The sequence below is a fragment of the Macaca fascicularis genome, chromosome 8 (assembly GCF_037993035.2).
Source record: "Macaca fascicularis isolate 582-1 chromosome 8, T2T-MFA8v1.1".
NCBI lineage: Eukaryota > Metazoa > Chordata > Mammalia > Primates > Cercopithecidae > Macaca > Macaca fascicularis.
Genome location: NC_088382.1, coordinates 1,391,830 through 1,417,798, shown reverse-complemented (window position 1 = coordinate 1,417,798; position 25,969 = coordinate 1,391,830). Strand labels below are relative to the sequence as shown.

Genomic DNA, 25,969 nt, shown 5'->3' with positions numbered 1-25,969 from the left:
TCTTACCCTAGAGACTGTTTCCTGACTTCCACTAAAACCCTAACCATATTAACGTCCTAGAAGACGGACTGGCTGGAGCTGAGTCTGTTTTCCTTCAAATCTTAGTTGAACTTTTTAGTTCTTAAGCAACAATAATCACTGAAAACCACAAATAGCAATTAGAAAAGACCATTTTTATACAAAGCATTCAATTAAAAAGGTATGGTCTCAGAGAGACGGGGTGGCAGCCCTCTTTGAAGAGGTGGTGCCCTTCCCCTCCACAGAGAGCAGGGAACAGGGCTGGGGGTACTTTCTAAGCTCTTCAATATGCAATTTCAAGAACCCCAGAATTGTTAAGAGGTCTTGAAACGTCAAGACGACACACGTTCAATTAAGGTTAAAAACAAAAAACCACTAACGAGACCTCATTGTTTTGAGTCACTTGTGGGGAAAATCTTGAATATCTTACATTTAAAAATCAAGAACTTCATGCTACTAACTTCAGGAAAACTTTCCCAATATCTTGATTATGAGTTATGAAGGGAGAAGAGATGGCCTGGGTTCCTCCTACCTGTGATAAAATATAAGATTCTGTTCGTCTTCCCAAAATGCTCAAATACAAGATTCTGTTCGTCTTCCCAGAATTCCAAGGGCAGCATGCAGATTGTGTTTTCCAATAACCAAAGTAAAAACAACAAAAATGAAAACAGATTTAGAAAGAAAATCTCGTACCTTAAACTACTTAGTTTTTTTTAAGACTTGAATTTTGCTTTTAGCCTGGAATTTCTAAAACATTACCCAAATAATCCAATATATATATTTCTGCCATCACAAATAATCTATTGTGTCTTAAAATTCCAATCTTAAGGCCTCTATTGCTAAAGAATCTTTCATGTCAATGTATCCCAACATTTTTGTAGCATTTTCTCATGCTACATTTATATAGTAATACTAATAGCTTATTTTATTTCTTAGTTTTAAATGGGGGCAAATAACACAGATCTAAGACACTGTTATTCCATCGCTGTGGATTTCAGATACGTTCTCCCGGCCCCACCAGGCATCATTATCTGTCTTCCTACCTCGGAAAATCTATCTGCTATGGTAACAAATCAAACCATAAAAATGTAAACCAACAGACAAATCCATGAACTGACATCTGTGACCCCACCCAATGTCCATAAATTTTCCCGTGTTCTAGTTGAAAAGCAAGTAGTGTCATGCATCTGTCAATAAAGTTTAAAAAGAATCATGTACTCTTATTTTCCTATATTAAACTGACAGATTATATGACACACGAATTTTTGTTGTGTCAAGATAAACCAGTCTGCCATCTTATCGCTCTATAGTATGTGGTTACTGCCTTTAGCTAAAAGGTAACAGGAATCACTAAGAAAATGATACAAATTGAGACCATCTTAGTATTAAATTGGCAGATTATTATGACAACTGAGATTGTTCTTAGTAAATTTATGATTATTATTAGGAGAGGTCTCTGAAAGCAGAACCTGCAGAAACTGCACTCCTGTTAAAGGCATCGAGACCCTCATTAAGCAAACTGCTGCTCCATTTTCACGCCACGCTGCATTTCAAGGATTTAGAGTTGGGCTGTCCCAGTCTGTCTCGTTTTAAATATCCGGAAGCTGACCGGCCCCTAGAGCAGCAAGGAGCAGGTCTCTCCCCGTCCCCACCCCACTGTCACACATTTGCTGTGAGCTGACAGTATGTGTGGTGTGGAGGTCGAGCCAAGGTAGGTGACCAGGGGGAGCGACCCTGAGATTGTCCTGAGATTATTCTTGGTAGGAACAAAGGTACCAATAAATAACAATCAATCTATTAAACATTTTTATCTCATGAAAACATAGTCTCACAAGTTTCAAAATCTTGTAACACAGAACATGTAAGTAATTTGCGTATTGAGATCACGGTCTACATTTTATATGTAATTAAAATTTTAAGTTCTCTGAAAAATAGGCCACACCATTGCAGGGCCTCCCCAGCTGTAGAATTCTGAGGTCTCCAGCATCCTGTAAACTTTGTCCCGGGTCGTGTTTGTTTGACAGATATTATCATCTGAGACCAGGCTAATTATTCAATCTGGATCCAAAGAACTAGGTCTCACTGAAAGAACTAATCATTAAAATGCAAATAGGTGTTTCCCACTTCACTGGCTTAGCCACCGAAGGCTGTTAACAGCTTTCTGACAAGAAAGAGAGACGCTAAATGAGTGGTGCCTTCACCTTCTGGATGTAATGAGTGCTGCACACCCACATCCAAGCCGTCCGTGCTGCCGCCAGCCTCTGGCTGGTCATTACTGTGCCACGACATTTGTGAGTTAACTCACAGAAGCTGCCTAAGAAATTATCGAACAAAAAGGCTGATTTCAGATTCCACTCTCCGCGCCCAGCCAGTTCTCACTTAGACTAATTACTTAAATGATTTTAAAAATGTATGAATATTCATATGACAGTGCTTTGCAAAAACTAAAACACAGCTGAGACCTCGCCATGAGCCCGTCCTCCTCCCTGATCTGGAGCAACCGCACTCACACGTCTGAAACACCCGGGCAGCTTCAGAGAACTGCGGCCCAGTGGGGAGGGGCAGGCCAGAGCAGTGAGCCCCACCCCCAGCCCCCACTGCCCAGCCCCTCCCCCGCCACCCTTGGCTGGAGAGCCCCCCGACTTCTGTGGGGCTCCCCACCGGACAGTGGGACTCTTCTTATTTGGAGTCCAGTCTGTCTCGTTTTAAACATTTGGAAGCTGACCTGCCGTCCCAGTCTGTCTCGTTTTAAATATCCGGAAGCTGACCGGCCCCTAGAGCAGCAAGGAGCAGGTCTCTCCCCGTCCCCACCCCACTGTCACACATTTGCTGTGAGCTGACAGTATGTGTGGTGTGGAGGTCGAGCCAAGGTAGGTGACCAGGGGGAGCGACCCTGAGATTGTCCAGGACCGCACACTCTGGTCTGACGTCTGGTGGTGCCGGGCCTGAAAGGCCACAGACCTCAGGCTGGAGTGCCCCGAGGGAGCCAGCCCACCTCCTCATGCTCCGGACGACTCTGGTAGTCTCAAGTCAGCCTGGGCGAGCCAAGGTCCCTTCTAGAGTCAATCCCAGAAATCATCCAACATCCATCCCTGAGCCAGGACTCTGGGGTGATTTACTAGCCTTCATTCGGTCCAAACATCACTGATTCTGACTTATTGGGACCAAACTCTTCTTTTCATGACAATGCTAAGTGGCACACGACAACAAAACACACCCCACATGGGCCACTGTCCTTGGCAGAGGCAGACATTTGTTATTAGAAACAAGTAGATGAAAAGCAAGATGCAATGTGTTTAAACCACTATTTACAAGGTTTTATATTTCACAGTTTCTCTCACACACTGAAAACTCTCGATAGGGGGTTGGGGGAAAGAGAATGAAAAATGAACTCAAAGCATGATATGCTTTCCATAGTGGGAATGGCAACGGAAGTATAATGATAAGAAATAACAAAGCTTTCAAACACCCAACAGACAGGCTGCAGAATTTCATGATCCTCTGCAGCAGCCTTGGCGTCTCCAGGAGAAAGGACCTGAGGCTTCCCCATCACGGGAGGCCTCTGCCACACCCAGACCAGCATCCCCATCACGGGAGGCCCCTGCCACACCCAGACCAGCATCCCCATCACGGGAGGCCCCTGCCACACCCAGACCAGCATCCCCATCACGGGAGGCCCCTGCCACACCCAGACCAGCATCCCCATCACGGGAGGCCCCTGCCACACCCAGACCAGCATCCCCATCACGGGAGGCCCCTGCCACACCCAGACCAGCATCCCCATCACGGGAGGCCCCTGCCACACCCAGACCAGCATCCCCATCACGGGAGGCCCCTGCCACACCCAGACCAGCATCCCCATCACGGGAGGCCCCTGCCACACCCAGACCAGCATCCCAATCACGGGAGGCCCCTGCCACACCCAGACCAGCATCCCAGGCTCCACCTGGGAACAGCCCCCACCCACCTGACTCTAAAACATCACATTACTTTTGACTCTGGAAATGCCAGGGATCCAAAGTCTGATGTTTTGCATAAAAGTGAAGCTTAAGATTTTAAAATACACAGTAACTGACTTTATCGTGGATATATCTGTGCATTCCATGCCTACTAAATGACACAGGAAAAAGTTTTAAAAGCCTTGTCATATTTCCCTTAACCACCAAATGAGGGAATTGAGTGTTTGACAGAAGTTCCAAGTTAACCCTGTACTCACTTTATTTTATTTTTTAAATTGCGGGTCAGAGCCTTTCCAGTGGATGTGACTGAGCTGCTGTGGCCGCAAGTGTACAGAAGCCTTTAACATTCAGCTCTCGGAGTCACGGGTTGGGATTGTCTCACCTGTGGGAGCAGAGCTGGGCTGGGCTCTGACCCGAAGGCACACCCCTGGGGTTGGCAGCGTCCCGTGTTCCCCGAGGCTGACTCGTTTTCTAGCCAATTTGCCTCTTTCTGCTGAAAACAGACCTCGAAATCAAAGCTCCAGTTAATTCAGAGTCCCCATTAATAGGGGTCAGGCGTTTACCACATTTTCCTTATTCTTTCCAATTAGACCATCGAAAAATATTACATCAATGCTGGCTTTCACTAATTCCATTCCAAAGAGTCAACAAATGACAGACTCAAGGGCCCCGCTTTGCCGTGTGTTTAAAACACATGAGACTTGCGCGGAAAGTGAAATAAGCAACACTGGTGAACGTCACTCATGGCCAGCAAAGGCCCCGCACGCTCTCAGGCTGAGCCACCGACAATCGGGAACGGCTTCCCAGATCCGACTCAGCCAAGGCTCATTGGCATCTTGGGTTCATGCACTTAAAGCCAATAAGCCTGTATCCGCCTCTGTTACCTTGCAGAGACTGACGGAAATTTATCGATCCAGAACAAAAAAAAATAAAGACAATATTGCAATTTGATGGTAAAGCCAGTTCTTCTTCAGAGATGAGCGGCTCAGTCCTAACGCTCACCCTGCACTTTGCTTCCATTATTTGATTCATGTTCATATCAAACAGCACACAGAAAGGGTCCTCAGTGTTCAAGGTTCTCAACACGTTTCATGGCAGATTGTCACCAGCCACACACCTGTGAGCCGCGCGGCCCCCGCCCACCCCAGGCAGCATGTCAGATACTCACCTTCCGGCTCCCCGCAGAGCGTGCACTGCGACTCTGAAACAGAGACAGAGAGAAGCAGTTACACCCACAGGGTCTCAACCATGCAGTTAAAGATTCAACAGCAGCAACAACAAAAGTACAACTTTGAGATGATGCCACTCGACCACCAGAGCCGGTGGACCCTCCGTAAACAAAGCCAGCTCTGACCTTGCACGCCAGCAACTTTTATTTCAAAAGCTTCCCTTGGCAAATGTTTTACAGATTACATTTTTACTTTTGAGAATTAAAAAAAAACATTTTTTTTTAAGTTCTGGGAGACATGTGCAGAACATGCAGGTTTGTTACACAGGTATACATGTGCCATGGTGGTTTGCTGCACCCATCAATCCATCATCTAGGTTTTAAGCTCCGCATGCAATACGTTATTTGTTCTAATGCTCTCCCTCCCCACTCGCCACCCCTCCCCACCCCCCAACAGGCCCTGGTGTGTGATGTTCCCCTGTGTCCATGTGTTCTCACTGTTCAACTCCCACTTATGTGTGAGAACATGTGGTGTTTGGTAATAACAACCTCTCCGTCATATGCACACAGCAAATATAGTTTTTTAACTGTATATGGCTGAACACAAATTACTTAGATGAAACAAGAATGGTATATTTTATCCCAGTTGCAATATTGAAACCTTGACTTTGGCTACAGCTCCGTTACATCTCCTTTCAGGCACAAGTTATGAGCAAATGTGTATTATCTTTCAGGAAAACACTGAAATCCATGGGTACGGACTGAGTCCCCCGTACGTAGGTCCCTGAGTGACTATGAACTTGGCTCTGTCTGCAGAACAGACACAGACGCTTTGGGAGCATCTACAGCTGATCCTCACACAAGGAAGCTGTAGCAAGTGCACAGAAACACAAGTGCGAGATCTTCGTGGGAAAGAATTCAGCCTTGGGGGCTGGGTGGGCCCGGGTTCAAAGCCAGCTTCCATCCACTTTCCTGAGAACATGCAGGCAGGTGACCTAACCCCCAGCCCTGAACTAGTGTCGAGGACCCTGAGCCCACAAGGGTGGGAGGGGAATGAGCAGGTGTGTCAGATATTAAGGCTGCAGGGACAGCGCTGGCCTGCACAGGCCCTCAGAAAGACACTGGCTCCTCTGCACCAGCCACAGAGGCACACACTCTGCCATCCCATGTGACAGCCCAGGGCCCATAGAGGAGACGCCACGTGATGCCATCTGGCCTGAGCCTTGAAGGACAAGCAGGATTTTAAATAGGAATCTGGGGAGGGAGCACAGACGTCCCAGGAAGGGCATGGACAAGGTGGACAGGCAGGGGACAGGCAGGGGACAGGCAGGGGACAGCAGCAGCATCTGCCCGGAGGGATGGGGCGGGGTGGGGGGCAGGCAGGGAGGTGAGCAGAGGGCGTTCAGGCGGGAGCGGAACATTGAAAAGGGAGTTGAGGTGTTGTTCAAAATAAAAATTAGGAGGCAACAAGGGATTTTGAGGCAGAGCCTCACAGGCTTTCATGGTTCCTCTGGAAGGTGACCTTGGTGGCTGGGCGGGGCGGGGACAGAGCCCACGCGGGGCCCGCGTGTTTGGGGCCGGTCGGGCTCTGTGGGCGAGTGGGAGAGGGTTCTGGTGGAAAGGAAAGAACAGGAATCGTCCTTTAAAACTGTGACTGAGCTCTACTGAGCTCTCCCGACTTCGGGGAGACAGAGCCACACGCCTCGGGGTGGACCCTTCTGACTGCACCTGCCTTCACGGGCACCGGTGGAGGGGAGGGGAGAGAAGACGTGGGGGCCGCAGGGCAGGACCTGAAGGAGCAGCCCTCGGATGCAGGAGCCCTGGGCCCAGGGCCACACTGCTCCGCATGAGAGGAATGGGACAGGCCATGGTCCACGCACGGGGCCACCTCCGTCCCAGCCATCACCATCCGCAAAGCCTGTGGAGGGAGGCAGGGCTCCTGTCACCCAGGGGACATGGGGCAGCCAGCTCAGGCTCAGGCCATCCCATCGTTGCCGTCACTGAAGCAGACCCTCAGGTTTAGTTAACCTGGAAATGCGGGCACCACCCCTTCACAAATTCTGCAGAAAGTGGGAAGCAGAGGCCTCTCGCTGGGGAACAGAGGGCCCACAGTCAGTTTCCCCTCGGTCTCCAAGGCGAGACTCTCCATGCTGGCATCTGACTGCAGGAGGCACGGGCCACACACACACAGTGCCCGGGCAGGAGATGACACACACAGCACCCGGACAGGAGAAGTAGGACCAGAGGGCCGGAGAGTGAGGCCCATGGAGGAAAAGTCAGGAGCAGGCTTTGCGGGAATGCAGTGAACCGCATGGGCCAGGGAAGCTAAAATCCAAAAGTCAAAACTCTGCACACTCACTCGGCCCCCGAAACCCAAAAGGGATTTTTCATCTCGTCCTGAGAAGAGCTAAGGCAGGAGGCTCCCGGGAAGGACGCCACTGAGTCATACGGACAAAAAACTGCTTTAAATAAGAGCGCGAGGCCCTGAAAGTCTATTTTAGAGTCAAGATGCAAGAAGCCATCTGAAGCCATAGATCGCTTTATTTTCCCCAAACAAAAAGTCAGTGCTGCCAATTATCGCCCCCCACGGTACGTTCATGAGAGCCACTCCCAAACTAGAGGCTCCGAGGAGGCCCACGACATCGGAGCCCACTTCATCTTATCTCATCAAGATGTTCCTAAATGTGACCACCGAGACCTCGGCAGGACACTCAGGAACACGGAGTGAACACAAGTGTCAGGAACTGTGGGATCCACTCCGGCCTCCCATGTGGAGGAGACCATGAGGCCTCGATGGACCCATCAGAGGCCACACGATGGGGACAGAGCGGACTCCCGGATGTGCCCCGGCTTCCCCCAGAGCAGGGCAGACGCTGGCTTCACCATGGTGCCTGTAGGAGGCACTGATTTCAGGGAAGGGAGAGGCCGACTGAGACCCGCAAGGCTGGGATCTGTGACCAGCCCTCAGCGCGGAACCTGCAGGCACACCAGGTTCAAATCGGCCCCCCGGCCATGGCTGTCCCCACCCCGTGCCCCCAGGAGGGACTGGAAGCCTCATGGGCAGCCCACTCGGATGTGGATCACAACGGTGGTTCCGCACCTCTTGTCCAACGCGAACCAAAATGTGCGTCGAAACTGACCACAGATTCAAGGCTTTCCCCAGAGTTCATCTTCGTCACAGGTCACATATGTTTAAAATCACCCAGCAAGCTGAACACACAGCAAGTTACTAACAGCAGCATGGACCCTTTCAACGAATTCTTCCCCAAGGAACACCCGTTAAAAAAAATATTCACAATGTAGAGAATTAACCTCGATACACTGTGGATCCATCATCATTAGTGCTGAGTCTCATTTAAATTAGGAGAAGCCTGCACTGATCTGTGCTAATTGACACAGATGGAGAAACCTGCCTGATGGTTTTGTGTAGGTGAACCCGTACCTGCACCACGTGCGGCCCAGTGAGAACCGGCTCCTTCCCCAAGCTCCAGACGTGAACAGCAAAAGCCCAACCCAGTGTTTTCTGACACAAGGCGTCTTGTGTTAATCTCCTAGAAAAGAGGAAACTGCAGCATCTCCTGTGTAAATTCATAGAGCAAGTTATCTACGGAGGCCACTTTAAATGTCTGCACATATTTTTGGAGAGGCAGCTTTGAGGTCTGGGAAGCCGAGCACACTCTCTCTGGCTTCTGCATGGAGTCGGCCTCTGCAGTAACCGCCTTCCCTCCTCACACCAGCCCGGGGAGGGGCGCGCAGCAGCAGCCGAAGGAGCCGGGAGATAAAGGAGCCCCGGCAGCTCTCCTGGAGCCCCGGGAAGAAACGGCACGCACAGGAACCGCTCAGCTGCTGCAGCCGTGCGTGGTGGACACAGCCCGGGCCCTTGGCCAGAGCTCCTCAGGGCGAGGCCGAGCTCAGCATTGCTGGGGACGGGTCCTGCTTTCCTGAGGCTGGTTCTAACTCACCCATGAATGCAAAGAGCGTCTGTGCTCCTTCTATAGGAAGCCATGCGGGGACAGGCCCGGGCGTGGGCGGCGTTTGCCGTGGGCCGTGCAGCACAGGCTGCGGAGGGACAGCGGGATGAGGGCTGGCGCTGGGAGGCCTGGTGCTGGGAGGCCTGTGGGGGTGCCTAGATGTGAGGCCCAGCACCAGGCTGCTGTGACAATTGCATTAATTTGCTGCCTCCCCCGTCCTCTGTCCTCCTCTGCCTCCCTCCAGCTGTGACAGTGACTAAGAGACGGGAGAAAACCGCCAACGTCTTTCCTCTTCCAAGTCTCCGAGCACATGGCAGGATCCTCTGCTGTGCTCATCAAGAAAGGCTCCATGTCAGCAGCCACCTGGAGGCACCGCGTCCAGCCACGCGTCAACAGGAGCTCTAGACAATAGCAGGTCTGCCAGGCCGCCATGGCCACTGCCCAGCCATGGTACCCGGCGGCCTTGCTAGCACTTCTCACACAGCAGAGGGCACGAAACGATGACGCTTAGTCAAGATTATGTGAATAGCCACTCACGCATGCAAGCACTTGACAGAACACAACCGTGTGACACCATGACCCAGGGCGTGACTGTGAGACAACACGCACACCACGTGACAACACCACAGTGTGACATGACATGACTGTGACTCTGTGACCCAGGACAACACAACACACCACGTGACAACACCACAGTGTGACATGACATGACTGTGACTCTGTGACCCAGGACAACACATCACACCACGTGACAACACCACAGTGTGACATGACATGACTGTGACACCATGACCCAGGGCGTGACCGTGAGACAACATACACACCACATGACAACACCACAGTGTGACATGACATGACTGTGACTCTGTGACCCAGGACAACACAACACACCACATGACAACACCACAGTGTGACAAGTGTGACATGACTGTGACACCCAGGACAACATGACTGTGAGAAAACACAACAGGCCCACGTGACAACACAACCGTGTGACCACACAATACTGTGACGTGGCTATAGGACACATGACCCTAAGACAACATGATGTAAGAATATGCAACATGCCTACAGGACACAGCCGTGCGATGCGTGATAATGTGACGTGACGATGGGACACCACAACCCTAGGACAAGATGACAACGTGACTGCATGACAACCTGGCCACACAGCTGTATGACATGAGGACGTGTCTCCACGATCACATGACTGTGTTCCAACATGACCTGACGCAGAGGCCAAAAACCCCACTCATCATCAACTGAGTGATGCTTAAATGACAATTCAGCCAGGCCCCGTGGCTTGTGCCTGTAATCCCAGCACTCTGGGAGGTCCAAGTGGGATCACTTAGGCCTGGGAATCTGAGGCTGCAGTGAGCCAAAATACACCAGTGCACTCCAGCCTGGGGGACAAAGAGAGACCTTGTCTCAAAAATAAATAAATAAATAAAGATAATTTGTGGATGCTATGGAATCTTCTTTGCTCAAATGGAAAAGTACCAAACATGAAAAAACAGAAAGAGCAAAAGGTAACACATTATCTCATTTTTATTTTTGGATGTGTATTCTTTAATACTGACTTAATATTCACAGAAAACCTACTTTGTGTCAGGTACTACGCTAGGAGATAGTCATTGATAATATTCTAATAACAATAGTCATGTATATTTATAAATGCTAAGTAAAAGCCCAGAATGACAGTAGATTTTTAGAAGTTATTTCTTAGGGAGAAATTGTGGTAACAATATTGCTGGTTGCATGGGTTAGGGAAGGGAGACAAGAATACAGAGTAACATTCTTGTGAACATGGGTTAATTTCTAATTTGAAAACCAATGTTTAAACTGCAAATAGTTGATGTATAAAGAAAAAATACCTGTAGCACAAAGCCAACCCCTAAATATTCACCCAGATTTCACGACTGCGCAACGCACCCACGTCACACAACTGTGCTTGTATCCCTTAAATTTGTACAAATGAAGGCAACACAACAAAGCCGCCTGCTGGCACGTTTCTCAGAGCGTCGTCCCGTCGTTACTGACGCCTGACTGTAATCAGGAAGCAGGTTGACATAAGTATGCTCCAATGTTAATTAATAAATCGTGTGTAGGATAGTTCCTTCAATTACATATGCATTCAAATTCAATTCTCATTCAATTTTTTTTTTAATGAAGTTGAAAAACGTGAAGGCAAACCCAGGAGTGACTGGCTTTAATAAAGCAACGAACCGTAGGGCACGACCATGAAAGTCAGATGCACAGACAGGGAGGGAACACGTCTTCTCTTTGCCTGAAGCTATTGCTTCTGGTCCGAGATAACTACCTGCTCAGGACCCTCATGTGAGCACAACCAAGCTCTCATGGCCAGACGGACGCACGGGTGCTCAGCTATCCTCAGAGGAGGCATTCATTCACTCCCTTCTTCCTTCAACGAACATGACCGAACATCTGCCACGGTCCTAGTGTTGCTCCATGTGCTGGGGGCCGCCTGCAATCAACACAGGATGTCTCCGGCTCCCAGAGCTTTCATTCTGGAGTCCCTGACGCCTGCAGCTGTGGCAGGAGGAAGTGCACAGTGTGCAGACCCAGTGCTCGAGCTGCTCTGGAGACAAACCGAGCTCACAGCTCAGCCTCCCCGCTAGCCATTGTCACGTCCTGAAATGCCATATCTGACTTTGGGATGTTTCTGAGGGAGCAGATTTATCTTCAGAGTAAGCTTAGCCTAAGAAAGACGGCCAGGCTGGTGGCTCACGCCTGTAATCCCAGCACTTTGGGAGGCCGACGCAGGCAGATCTGAAGGTCACAAGTTCGAGACCAGCCTGGCCAATACAGTGAAACCCCATCTCTACTAAAAAGACAAAAATTAGCTGGGCGTGGCAGCGTGCACCTGTAGTCCCAGCTACTTGGGACGTGAGGCAGAAGAATCACTTGAACCCGGGAGGCAGAGGTTGCAGTGAGCCGAGATTGCACCACTGCACTCCAGCCTGGGTGACAGAGCAAGACTGTCTCAAAAAAAAAGAAAACAAAGTTAAATAACTTTTTTAAAACCTCTAAGGAAAAACAAGGTCTCGGTATTATTCAACCCAAACATGTGCTCACTGCCTAACGGATGTGCACCCAGGGTTAACAACTAGCTAAAAAGTAAATGGCCCACCCTTGGATAACCAATAGTTTATTTTGATATCCGTTTAATCTATGAAACTCAATGCTGCTCATGACTCCAGTCTTACCAACTCCACGACCGCTGTGTGTGAATCATCAGCTTGTTTACGTCTTTCATTCGGTTCAGGAAAAGGATGCCCAAAGAAAGGAAGTGATTTGCCTCTGGTCAGCCATTCGTTCATATAAGGAATTATTCTAGTTTTGTTTTTAACAATTTCCAAAATATTTCATCAAGCAGAAGATTGTTTAGTGCAATCTCTTTCCAGCTTTTTATGTGCACATGAGAAATACGTAAGCGCAGAGGAATAGACGAAAGTCGTGTTTAGGCCTCAGTAGTTACGAAACGCCTGAAGAGACCACGTCAGGAACTAGATGGGCGGCACACGGCCGGCGAACTCCACTCATGGGCAAACGAGGGGCCCGAGACCCTCGCTCACGCAGGCTGAGACTTCCCGGAGGATGCACAGGCAGGCCCAGTGGCCCATTTCCGAGTCTGCCATTCTGCTCCTGAAATGCACTCCCAGCGCTGAGTTCTGAGCCTGTGGAGTTCTTGCCATTCTCTTCTCTGCAGCAACGAAGCAGGGAGGATAGGGCGGTGCTTTCTCATTAATCCGCCACCCTCCTGGGGCGGCGCGCAGGACGCTCGTGCTCAGCTCCGTTTCCGGTGTTCTCAGCCTCTGTCCCAGCTGAGTCTCTTCAATGCCACAGCAGCAAAAAGGGCCTCTCTCCTAAACACGGATGTCCCCGGGGTCCTGCTCTCGCACTGTGGCTGAGTTCAGCCTTCACGGCCTCTCTGGGAAATTCATCCGACCTCAAGGTTTTCGCCTCCACTCATTTATGCCAAAGGTGTCCTCAAGCTTCAGAGGCACAGAGCCAAATACCCGGTGACTGCGTGCAGGTCCCACCTCCATCACCCACCGCAGACATCTCCTCCCACCGTCCGGACCCAGAAGCCTCCTCCATTCACCTTTCTCCGCACAGTCAACCTCACCGTCCGCTTCGGCCTTCGGGGCATCCGCCACTCCCTCTCTGCTATGCCCAGCCCTCCCGAGCTCGGCTGTTACCCAGGCTGGCACTGCCTCCCCCACAGATCTCAAAGGTCTTCCCGGCCACCAACGTGGGCCATCACTCCCACGCCGATCTCAAAGGTCTGGCCGGCCACCGACGTGGGCCATGAGACTCACACAAGCGTCTGCACCGGCGTCAGGGCACGTGCCTTGTGTGGCAATGCCACACACATCCCCAGTGGTTCATGCTCAACCTCCAGGAGTCCTTCAAGTACAAATCCCTCCAATTCCATCTCCATTGTGTGAAAGCAGATGCAACAGTCTTCACTAAACTTGGGTGGTGGGTTTAGGATTTCCTAATAGTATCTTAAGCATTGTGCATCTCAATAAAAACACAGTATTTAATTTTTCAACCTGATGCAGAAGAGCATGATGAATTCCCAAATCCAAGGGCTCTGTGCTGCTCCCCTCAGGGACAGGAGGCTGAGGAGACACACTGAGGAGAAGGCCCCTGTGCTCTCAGCAGCCGCAGAAGGCAGGAGGCCCTGGTGGAGGGAAAGATGCCCAGCGGGAGATGGGTAAGCAGGTAGGGCCTCCAAAGGCACTATGGCTTTAAACTCACTTTCCTGCATAGAACTGTGAATAGTGGGAAATTCGTTTATATATGTCCAGACCGACTGCAAGTTTCTACAAGTCTACTATTTTATGGCTACGTTCTCGCCTTAATTTATTACTTTTGTCTGGGCCAATTGCCCACATCTTGAATATTAAATTGACCAAGTGCTATGGAGTAATTACAAAGCATTCAGAAGATACCTACGGGAGTCCTATTCATGACACATTTAAGATATTTAGAAAGCAAATGGCTTCATTTGAACTAAAAGGTAGACACTGATAGTACATAAAGAGCAGGAACAATTATCAACATGAAATTTGGGTGTGGAAGTGGAAAGAGTTCTTCCTCAACAGATGCATTTCTTGAACGCTGAGGCCTTCCCTGCTTGTCAGGCACAGGAGGTGCCTCTGTCCTCCCCACGGCAGTCACACTGGGACCACCCACGCTCGGAGCTCAACCACACCAGGGTCCCGTGCGCCTCGGGGTCTCCATGTGTGCCACTGTGCACAAAGTATGTCTGCCTCTGCCCTTTTTTTTCCCCTGGAAAACTACTCTTCATTGCTTTTTAAAAAGTGATTTATTCCTAACAGCTTTATTCAGATATCATCCACACACCATCTGATTCTCGCACTGGAAGTGCACAGCTCAATAGCATACTCGCAGAGCTGTGCAGCCATCCTCACAATCAATCGCAGAACACTCGTCACTCCAAAAATAAACCCAGGCCCTTCGGCAGCCAGCCCTCATTTCCGTGCCCCCAGCCCCAGGCTACCAGTAATCTACTTTCTGTATAGATTTGCCTGTTCTGAACACTGCGTCTAAATGGAATCCTATCCGTGGTTTTCATGACCGGCTTCTTTCACTTAGAAAACGTTTCTGAGGTTCGTCTGTGCCGTAGCACGCACCAGTGCTTCATTCTTTTATTGCTAGAGAAGATTCCATTGCACGATGGACCACAGCGTGTTTGTCCACCCCTCCGTGTCCGGATACTTGACCTGGGCTGTTTCTCTTGGAGTACCATGAATAATGCCTCTGTAAGCAATCAGGTACGAGTGTTTTTAGTGGACATATGTTTCATTTCTCTTGGGTATGTACCAAGAAATGGGATTTCCGGTCACACGGTGACTCTATGTTTAAACTTATGAGGAAATACCAGGTGGTTTTCCAAAGTGGCTGCACGATTTTCTATTCCCAACAGTCATGGATGAAGGTTCCAATTGCTCCAGGATCTTGCCGGCACTTGTGATTGTCCGTCTCTGCCGTTACGGCCATCCTAACGGGTGGGCAATGGTGTCTCGCTGTATTTTGATTTGCATTTCCCGGCTGGCCAAGGATGTCCAGTGTCTTCTCACACCTTCTGTGGGGGAACTGCCTGTTCACGCCCTCCGCCCATCCCTTTCTCGGCTTCGTTGTCTTTTGATGTGTTGTAGGAGTTCTTCCAAATATAAGCCTTTTTACACATACACTTTGCAAACATTTTACCTCATGACGTGAGTTTTCTTATTTTATTGATGGTAACCTCTGAAACACACAAAAACTTTATTTTGTTAAAGCTCAATTGGTTTATATTTTTTCTTTTGTAGCTTGTGCTTTGTACTTTGGGTGTCATCTCTGAGAAACCGCTGCTTAATCTAAGGTCACAAGGATGCAAGTCCATGTTGTTTTATAATTTTATCTCTTGCCTTTAGGCCTTTGACCCATTTTGAGTTAGTATTGTGTAGGGAGCGGGTGGGGCTGAATTTGGCGTGTCTGCCCGTGGGTGCCCAGTTGCCCCAGTGCCATTTGTAGAAATCCTACTCATTCTTTAGATTTGTTGTAAATATCGGCCCTTTGGAGAGGCAGCCTCAACCCCTCCATCGTGAACTAATCGTCCCTTCCTCTGTTTCTACAGCACCTCCTTTACAAAACTTTAATCTCATTATATTTTGCCTTCCTCCTCAGGAGCTCATACCTCGGTATTCACACAGCCTTCAACGCATGGGCTCAGTCAATAGCGTGCGCTTTCGAGAAAAAATGGTCTATTTACTAAGCACCTCCACAGTGTGACAGAGCCTATGCCGGGCACTAGGGTGCAAAACGAAGTTGTCCAGAAAGGAGACAGGTACATGCACCTACACATGAACTCTAACTGCATCGCACTCAGAGGCATCGAAGAGCCTCTGGCACGCACAGGAGCCTGCACCTGGGAGCATCTGACACCGTCCCTACGGTGGAGTGCGGAGGCTGGGAGCTGGAAGGTAGACCCGGTCACACAGGAGGGACTTGCTCAGTTTCTTTAACAAGAGAACAGATGCTTAGGCACTGGACTTAATCATGTGGAGAGTGAGGTTACTCGGGGGCCTAAAGAAAGGGAGTTAGATAAGTAAACGTGGACTCAGGAAGGTTTCTCTGGTGGCAGGGTAGGTGGCCCACCTGAGAGAGGAGACAGCAGGGATGAGATGCTCTGTTACTCAGGACTTGAGGAGGATCGGGGCGTGACCGAGGCAGTGGTGTGGGCATCGGCAGGCTCCAGCCCCACTGAGTATGGGACGTGGGAACCACACGCCAGAGCTGGTTTTCTGAATCCTCTTTAGGGAAGAGGGGTCCAAACAAAATAATGTGAGGAAACCAGAACCTCAAGGATTTTGTAATTTATCATGAGCGAGAAGAAAAAATAAGAGGAAACTAGAATAACATGAAATGACAACAGAACATAAATAATGCAATGGCCAAGTTCAGAACATCTCTCCGCGGGGCCAAGTTCAGAACACCTGGCCTCAGATGGTAGAGGGTGCAGTCCAGGCAGCTACGCAAGAGGAATGACGTCGCTCACAAGTGTCTGGGTTTGTAGGTGTGTGCACGTGTGCCTGGCAGCTACCTCACAGAGCAGACCTGCACCAGCTCCCGCCTCAGCTCTGCACGGCACCAGCCCCTTCCCTTGAGGAGCCAAGCAAACCTCAGGGCAGGTGCCTGCAGGAGCTCTGAAGGCCAGGCAGGTCCTCACTCTCCTCGTGTGTCCACTTAACGTGAGCTGCATGAGCACACCCTGCCCTGCCCATGCAGTGCTCACGGTGACCTCCCACAAAGGACAACTGTTCAAGCAGTCAGGCAACAAAGTAAGGCAACATGGGGACGTGAAAACAAAGGAGAGAGTTCGCAAGTTTGCCTGGGGAAAAGATTCAGGAATGGCTCCCCAGAGAAGACGATGCTTGGGATGATATTTGAGGCATCAGAGAAGGTTCTGTCCCTCCATCCATCCATCAGTCCATCCACTGTCCATCCATCTGTCCAGCATCCATCAATCTATCCATTCACCTGTCCATCTGACCATCCACCCATCCATCCGTCCATTGGTCCGTCCATTCATCCATCCATCCATCCACCTGTTTGTCCGTCCATCCATCCATCCATCCATCCATCCATCCATCCATCCATCTGACCGTCTGTCCACCCATCTGTCCATCTGTCCATCCATCCACCCACCCACTCACTGTGGGCCCCTTACCATTAAGGAGGAGAGGGCATGTGAATCAGGGAATCCCAAGAACAAACACACAAGGTCAACGGCAACAAGTGCCACAAAGCAGAGGGCTCATGCAAGGGTGGGCCGTGTTCTGCATCGGGGGAAATGTACCTGAGCAGGATTCAAGAGGAAGCAGGCTGGGTGGGCGCAGCATTCCAGAGATGGGACATTTCATCAGAAACAAGGGAACAAGGTCCGTGGCCAGGAAAGAACAGACAGGCCAAGCCCTTTGCTGCTGACCCCTGGCTGATGACGCGGGGCCCTGCCCATTCATGGCCTTTCTAGCCATGAGCAGGTAATGGCATAGCTCCCCCAAATTCTCCAGAACCGCACCCTCGCCCCGTCACCTGCATCCTCTCATGTCTCTGACAACCAACCCCTCTCCCCACGACCTTCCACAAACACACCAGGCCTCTCTCAGGCCCTCAGTTCCCGGAGCTCTGCCAACTAACTGGATAAACTAATTAGTGTCTTCGTGTTAATTAATGTTCTGTTGTTTATATAAGCTATGGGATTTCTGTTCCTGCCGTGGTCCCTTTAGGTAGGTTTAGCTACAAACAAATTAAATCCCATTACACCAAATTATACTGGAATATATGCCAATCATCAAAGCACGTCTACCTGCATGCCATTCCCAGAGTTCCCTCAGAGACCGCCTCGTGCCATAAAGGAATGTTTAAGTAGAGGGAGTGCTCATCATTCATGTACCTTGTCATATTAAAACTTCAAGAACATTTATTAGAAAAGTCATTTTAACAGTGTGACAACTACATTTTTCTCTACAATACCAAGTTGTGAAAATTAACTCATCAGATTTAAGAGTGTCAGTGCCTCTGAACTTTAAAATTAAACAAGACCAACCTGAAGGTTTCCAGAATTTATTAGTTTTTTTTTTCACCACTTACATATGTTTTGCTGGTTAAAATCTAAACCATACACTCGCCCTGAAAAATTAAAATTATACAGTTAATTCAAGTCATTTCCACAAATTATAATGGAGTATTTCACAAACGCTTAAGCCCAGTGTGGAGTGAGAAGTCTCTAGAAGCTGACTGGCTCCCCCGGGAGAGAACTGGATCAAACGGCCCCACAGGAAACATGTTCCACTTCCTCTGTAGGGCTACTGCCCCTACAGGCCTCGAGAGTGACGGCAACGACGTCAAGGAAGAAATAAATACTGCCTCAGGGTGAGAGCTCCAGACACAGCACTGTGTGAGAGAACTACACACGGCGCCATGTAAGAGGGAACCAGACACGGCGCCATGTGAGAGGGAACCAGACACGGCGCCTCGTGAGAGGGAATTAGACACGCACCGTGTGAGAGGGAACTCCTAGACAAGGGCCATGGGAGAGGGAACTCCTAGACACGGGCCATGGGAGAGGGAACCAGACACGGGCCATGGGAGAGGGAACCAGACACGGGCCATGGGAGAGGGAACCAGACACGGGCCATGGGAGAGGGAACCAGACACGGGCCATGGGAGAGGGAACCAGACACGGGCCATGGGAGAGGGAACCAGACACGGGCCATGGGAGAGGGAACCAGACACGGGCCATGGGAGAGGGAACCAGACACCGGCCATGGGAGAGGGAACCAGACACCCGCCGTGGGAGAGGGAACCAGACACGCGCCGTGGGAGAGGGAACCAGACACGCGCCGTGGGAGAGGGAACTCCTAGACACGGGCCATGGGAGAGGGAACCAGACACTGGCCGTGGGAGAGGGAACCAGACACAGGCCATGGGAGAGGGAACTCCTAGACACGGGCCGTGGGAGAGGGAACTCCTAGACACGTGCCATGGGAGAGGGAACTCCTAGACACGGGCCATGGGAGAGGGAACTCCTAGACACGCGCCATGGGAGAGGGAACCAGACACTGGCCGTGGGAGAGGGAACCAGACACAGGCCATGGGAGAGGGAACTCCTAGACACGGGCCGTGGGAGAGGGAACCAGACACGGGCCGTGGGAGAGGGAACTCCTAGACCCGGGCCATGGGAGAGGGAACTCCTAGACATGGCGCTGTGACAGTTAAGTGTTGATCAGTGCAGGTGTCACTCCTGATGTGACGCTGTGAACTCACTCACTCGAGGGCACATGAAAGGCCCCAGTTGCACAACGCAGAGGCAGCTTGATCCTAACCACCTATGAGTTCCCAGAAAGGGTGTGACGTGCAACAGAATCACTGTCAGTCCAAAGTCAAGCTTGTGGGACATAATTTTAAGCCTTGTTCTCAATCTGTTCTGGAGATGGGATTATTTTAGTGGTTGTGCCACTGGTTACAGAAGTCCCAGCAGACACGTGCACCACCTATGACAACAGCCGCAGAGGACTTTCCCCTTCGGAGGCAGGACAAGAAAAGCCTTTTAAACTCAATTCCTTTTTATAGTAATAGGCTACAATGGTGAAGAACTTCTCTTTGACAATTTATCTCTTTAAAAAAGTTAGATGCTCATTTGGGCCTTTCAATAGTGCTGTTACCAGTCACCAACAGACCAGTCAACATGGAGCCCACCCAGTGCAGGCCTACTGACCACCTGGTCAAACCCCGTCCTAGGACACCTTGAGTCCTTTTGTGTCATTAATACCATTATAATTATTATCCTCCATACACATTTGTGTGACACTATCATGTGTAGAGGACAGTGGTTTAGCCTACGGATTAAAATATCTCTTTCCAATACTTCTATATTTAGGTACATTTTACATTTCCAAGTATGGAGTACAGCTTCCTGTGGGACCCTGATGTTCTAAATATTTATATCCCCTTGTATTGCCCAGAAAGTCAACTGACATGTGCTCAACACACTCTTAGGCACCGAGATCATGTATCAATAACTAAAAACACAAGCAAAGCTTAGCAAGTCTTGCCCATTGGACCCAGAGCTAGACACCTCCGAGCCTGAGTTCCATCTTCACCCCTTGCTAGCATCAGGTCCCTTTGAGTGACCTCTGAAATCCTTCCAGGCCTCTCACATCACAGGGCTCCAGCTGCGGTCTATATCCCACCCTTCCCTGCACTCTGCAACTAGCCCCATTAGCCAACGATTCAGGCCCATGGTAGGCATGACATTTGCAATAATTACTAAGACAGACACACCCCTGCTCTCAGGGGGTTACAGCTGAGTCTTCTGCTATTGAATTAAGGGCTTCTTAGAGCATAGGCCAGGCCTGACTCATCTCTGTAAATACATCACATGGCAAATAGTCAGTGAAAGGTAGGGGAATGCATCCGGGACGCCCACACAAATGTTCACAGCAGCCTCATTCATCACAGCCAAGAGGCAGAAACAACTCAAATGTCCAACGACTGACAAACAGATAAATACAATGGGGTATATACAAACAACACAGTATTATTTGCTTGTTAGAAGCATGGAGGGGGTGTCTATGAGGCGCTGGCACTGCTACCCCACAGATGAACCTTGAACACGTGGTGCTAAGTGGAGGAAGCCAGGCACAAAAGTCCACCGATGCCATATGGTTCTATTCCTATGAAATGTTCAGCATAGCAAGTTCATAGAGACAGGAAGTAGACTGGGGACTTCCTAGGGCTGGGCAGGGGGTGGGCCTAGAATGGGAGCGGTTACTAATGAAGATAAAGTATTCTAAAATTAGATTATGGTGATGGCTGCGCAATTGTGCAAACGCACTAAAAACCACTGACTTGCACACTTCAAAAAGGTCAACCATGTGATACATTTACTACACTTCAACAAAGCTATCCAAAAAGGCAAACCACGTGATACGTTTACTACACTTCAACAAAGCTATCCAAAAAGGTAAACCATGTGATATGTTCACTGCACTTCAACAAAGTTATTCAAAAAAGTTAGTGGATTAAATGAATGTGCGAATGAGTGAGTGGTCTCAGACAAGTTACTGAACATGCACCTTGTCTTGTGTTGAGAGGGAGAGTGTCTACAGAGATTTTGCAAGGATAAGTGAAATGTGTACATGAAAGCATCTTGTGGATTCCACGCTCAACAAATACAAACATCAGCCAACGTAAAGGATAAGTTGTCCCCGTACAGCCATAGCCCCCATCACCACACTGAGCCTCAGCCCAGCACGGTGATGCAAGAGGAAAGGAGCTGACGTGAAGTTCGAGAGACAGGAGGCACCCTCCCCTCCCCACAGCCTGCACCTGACCCTGGTGGCCACTACCATGAGGGTGCTGGAGAAAGGGATGGGGTGGAGACCTGGAATGACCAGGACGAGGATCGCTCATGTTGGCCCCAAAGAGCAGGCTCTTCACAGCCTGTGGGGCCAGAGGAAGACACTCCCATTCAGGGTCCAAACAGCAAAGCCAAGCCAGGAAAACCCACTCCTCAGCACTGGGTCCTTTTGTGTTGTGGGCCAGCTCTTGCCGACTGATGACCCCAGCAGGTGTGCAACGTGACACTTTGTTCTCCAGCTGCCCTGATGGCTCAGCACCACCCAGTCATGAAGGGGACAGTGCTGGATGAGAGCTCCTCAAATAACCATCCCAGGCCCTTCTTTAAATTAAAGTTAAAAAGGAATTCAAAATATTGGTTCACTACTTGTGTGGTACTTTCAGATTCCCATAGCATTTTTTTTTTGGGGGGGGGGGGGGGGCTTCTGTCATTTATAATTTTATTTTGAAAGATTTAAATTTAATTTTTTCAACTTTTATTTTAGATTCAGGGGTACATGTGCAGGTTTGTTACCTGGGTCTATTGCAGGATGCTGAGATTTGGGGTATGACTGAACTTGTCACCCAGCTACTGAGTACAGTATCCAACAGTTTTCCAACACTTCCTCCCGCCTTTCCTTCCTCCTCTAGCGGCCCCCAGGGTCTACTGTTGCCATCATTATATCCATACTTCCAAATGAGAACGTTCGGTATTTGATTTTCTGTTCCTGTGTTAGTTCTCTTAGTAGAATGACCTTCTGCATCCACATTGCTGCAAAGAACATGATTTCATTCTTTTTATGGCTATGTAGTATCCCATGGTGTACAAAGACATTTTCTTTATCCAGTCCACCTGTGTTGCACACCTAGGCTGATTTCCTGTCTTTGCTATCGTGAGTAGTGCTACAATGAATATGTGAGTGCATGTGTCTTTTCAGTAGCACAATTTTGTTTTCTTTTGGATATACAGCCGGTAATGGGATTGCTGGGTCAAATGGTCCTTCTGAGTTCTTTGAGAAACCTCCAAACTGCCTTCCACTGTGGCCGAACAAATTTCCATTCCCACAAACAGGATATAAGCATTTCCTTTTCTCTGCAGCCTCACCAGTATCTGTTGTTTTTTGCCTTTTTAATGATAGCCACTCTGACTGGTGTGAGATGGTATCTCATTGTGGTTTGATTTACATTTCTGTAACAACTAGAGATGTTGAGCATTTTTTCATGTGTTTTTTGACTACATGTATGTCTTTTAAGAAATGTCTGTTCGTGTCTTTTGTCCGGTTTTAATGGGGCTATTTGTTTTTTGCCTGTTCAACTGTTAAGTTTCTTATAGATTCTGTGTATTAGACCATAGCTTGCAAATATTTTCTCCCATTCTGTAGGCTGTTTACTCTGTTGATAGTTTCTCTTGCTATGCAGAAGCTCTTTAACTTAATTAAGTCCCACTTGTCAATTTCTGTTTTTGTTGCAGTTGCTTTCAAGGACTTAAGTCATTAATCCTTTCCCAAGGCTGATGTCCAGAATGGTGTTTCCTATTTTTTTCTTAGGATTCTTATAGTTTGAGGTCTTACATTTACATTTTTAATTCATCTTGTGTTATTTTTTGCATATGTGGAAAGGCAGGAATTCAGTTTCATTCTTTGCATAAGACTAGCTGGCTATCTCAACACCATTTACTGAATAGGAAGCCCTTTCCTCATTGCTTATTTTTGTCGACTTCGTCAAAGATTAGATGACTTTAGCTGTAAGCGTTCATTTCTGGGTTGTATATTCTGTTCTGTTGGTCTATGTGTCTGTTTTTGTACCAGTGCCATGCTACTTGGTTACTGTAGCTTTACAGTATAGTTTGAAGTCAGGTAATGTGATGCCTCTGGCTTTGTTCTTTATGCTTAGGCTTGCTTTGGCTATTCAAGCTTTTTGGTTCAACATGAATAGTTTTTTTTGTTTGTTTTTTGTTTTTTTTAGTTCTATGAAAAATGACATTCGTAGTTTGATAGGAATAGCATTGAATCTGTAGATTGCTTTGGGCAGTACAGCCATTTTAACAATATTGATTCCTCCATTCCATCATCATGGAATGTTTTTATGTTTGCTTGTGTCATCTATGATTTATTGTAGCAGTGTTTTATAGTTCTCCTTGTAGAGATCTTTCACTTCTTTGAGTTAGATGTACTATTAAGTATTTTATTCTTTTTGTGGCTATTATGAATAGGATAGCATTCTTGATTTGGCTCTAAGTTTGAACTTCACTAATGTCTAGAAATGCTACTGATTTTTGTACATTGATTTTGTATCCTGACACTTTACTGAAATTGTTTTTATCAGTTCCAGGAGCCCTTTGGCAGAGTCTTTGGGGTTTTGTAGGTATAGAATCATATCATCTGTGAAGATAACCAGTTTGACTCATTGTTTTCTTATTTGGATGTCTTTTACTACTTTTTCTTGCCCGATTATTCTGGCCAGCACTATGTTGAATAGGAGTGGTGAATGTGGGCATCTTTGTCTTGTTCCAGTTCTCAAGGGGAATGCTTCCAGCTTTTGCCTATTCAGTATTAATGTTGGCTGTGGGTTTGTCATAGATGGCACTTATTATTTTGAAGTATGTTCCTTTGATGCCTAGTTTCTGGAGGGTTTTTATCATGAAAGGGTGTTGGATTTTATCTAAAGGTTTCCCAGATGTATTGAGATAATTGTATGATTTTTGCTTTTAATTCTGTTTACGTGGTGGACCACATGTATTGATTTGTGTGCACTGAACCAACCTTGCATCCCGGGAATTAAGCCTACTTGATTGTGGGGAATTAACTTTTTGATGTGCTGTTGGCTTTGATTTGTTAGTATTTTGTTAAGAATTTTTGCATCTGTGTTTATCAATAAGCACAATTAGAAATGACAAAGGTCACATTACAACTAATCCCACAGAAAAACAAAAGATCCTCAGAGACTATTATGAATACCTCTACACACACAAACTAGAAAACCTAGAGGAAGCAGATAAATCCCTGGAAATACATAATCTTGCCAGATTGAATCAGCAAGAAATATAAACCCTGAACAGACCATTATTATTAAGTAGCAAAACTGAATCAGTAATAAAAATCCAACTTAAAAAAAAAAGCCTCAGAACGATGGATTCATACTTGAATTCCACCAGATGTACAAAGAGGAGCCGATTCCTATTCTAAAACTATTGCAAAAAAAAAAAAAAAAAAAAGAAAATCCAGGCAGAAGAACTCCTAACTCTTTCTATGAAACCAGCATCACCCTGATACTAAAACCTTCTTTAATTTTCTCAATATTTTATAGTTTTCAGAGTATAAGTTTTGTAATTGTTTTATTACATTGTGTTCATTTTTGTACTGTTTGTTGACGGTATACGTGCATGCAATTGAGTTTTGTATGCTGATTTTGTATCCTACAATCTTGCTGAATTCAGTTATTATTTCTAATAATTTGTTAGGAAATTTCTAAATATTTTCTAGACAACTTTATATTACTTGCAAATAGACACCATTTTACTTCTTCCTTTCCAATAGGAATGCCTTTTCTTTTTTCTCACCTGCTTTTCCTGCCTAAAACCAGTACAATGTTGAATAGAAGTAGTGACAGCCAGGATCTTTGTCTTGCTCCAGGTCACTGAGGCAAAATTTTCAGTCCTTAACCATTACGTATAATGTTAACTGTAGGTTGTTCATATGTGTTCGTTTAAGGTGGAGGATTTCTCTTCTATTTCCAGTTTTTTGAGTGTTATTTGAAGAGGTGTTGAATTTTGTCAACTACTTTTTCTACACCTATTGAGTTGATCATGTCATTTTCCCCTTTTTATTCTATTAATATGTTGCATCACATTAATTGATTTGCAGATGTCAAAACAAACTTGCATTCCTGGAAAAAATCTGGTTGGGTATGTTCTATGTTGCTGGATTCAGTTTGCTAGTTATTTTATGGAGGACTTTTATATCTACATTCATAAGAGACACTGGTTTGTAGTTTCTTATGATGTCATTGTATGGTTTTAGTATCAAAGAAATACTGGCTTCACAGAATGAGGTGGGGACTCCCTCCAACTTCTGATTTTGAAAGAGCATATGGAAGATTGTTATTAATTTATCCTTTAATGTTTGGCAGAATTCACCAGTGAGACCATCTGAACCTGGATTTCCTTTGGCACAGTTAGCTTGATTATTAATTCAATCTCTTTCCATGTTATAGATCTTTTCAGATTTCCTTTTTGTAAAGTTTTATTTTTTAAATAAATTTGATTGTGTATACTTAAGGTATACAACATGTCATAAGATGCATATAGATAGTAAAACAGTTACTACAGTGAAGCAAAATAACATATTCATCATCTCACATAGTTACCCATTTTGTGTGTGTATAGCAAAAGCAGCTAAGATGTATTAATTTAGCAA

General features: G+C 47.5%; 1 protein-coding gene across 9 annotated transcripts in view; it reads right to left on the bottom strand.

Annotated features, from left to right (window-relative positions):
* DLGAP2 (DLG associated protein 2) overlaps positions 1-25,969 on the bottom strand; it is a 919,850-nt gene that overhangs the window by 403,234 nt on the left and 490,647 nt on the right. For all 9 annotated transcript variants that reach the window (XM_045398975.3, XM_045398980.3, XM_045398976.3 and 6 more), the window contains one exon: positions 5,146-5,178. In XM_045398975.3, coding sequence (XP_045254910.1) covers positions 5,146-5,178 — 33 coding nt within the window. The remainder of the gene's footprint in view (positions 1-5,145; positions 5,179-25,969) is intronic.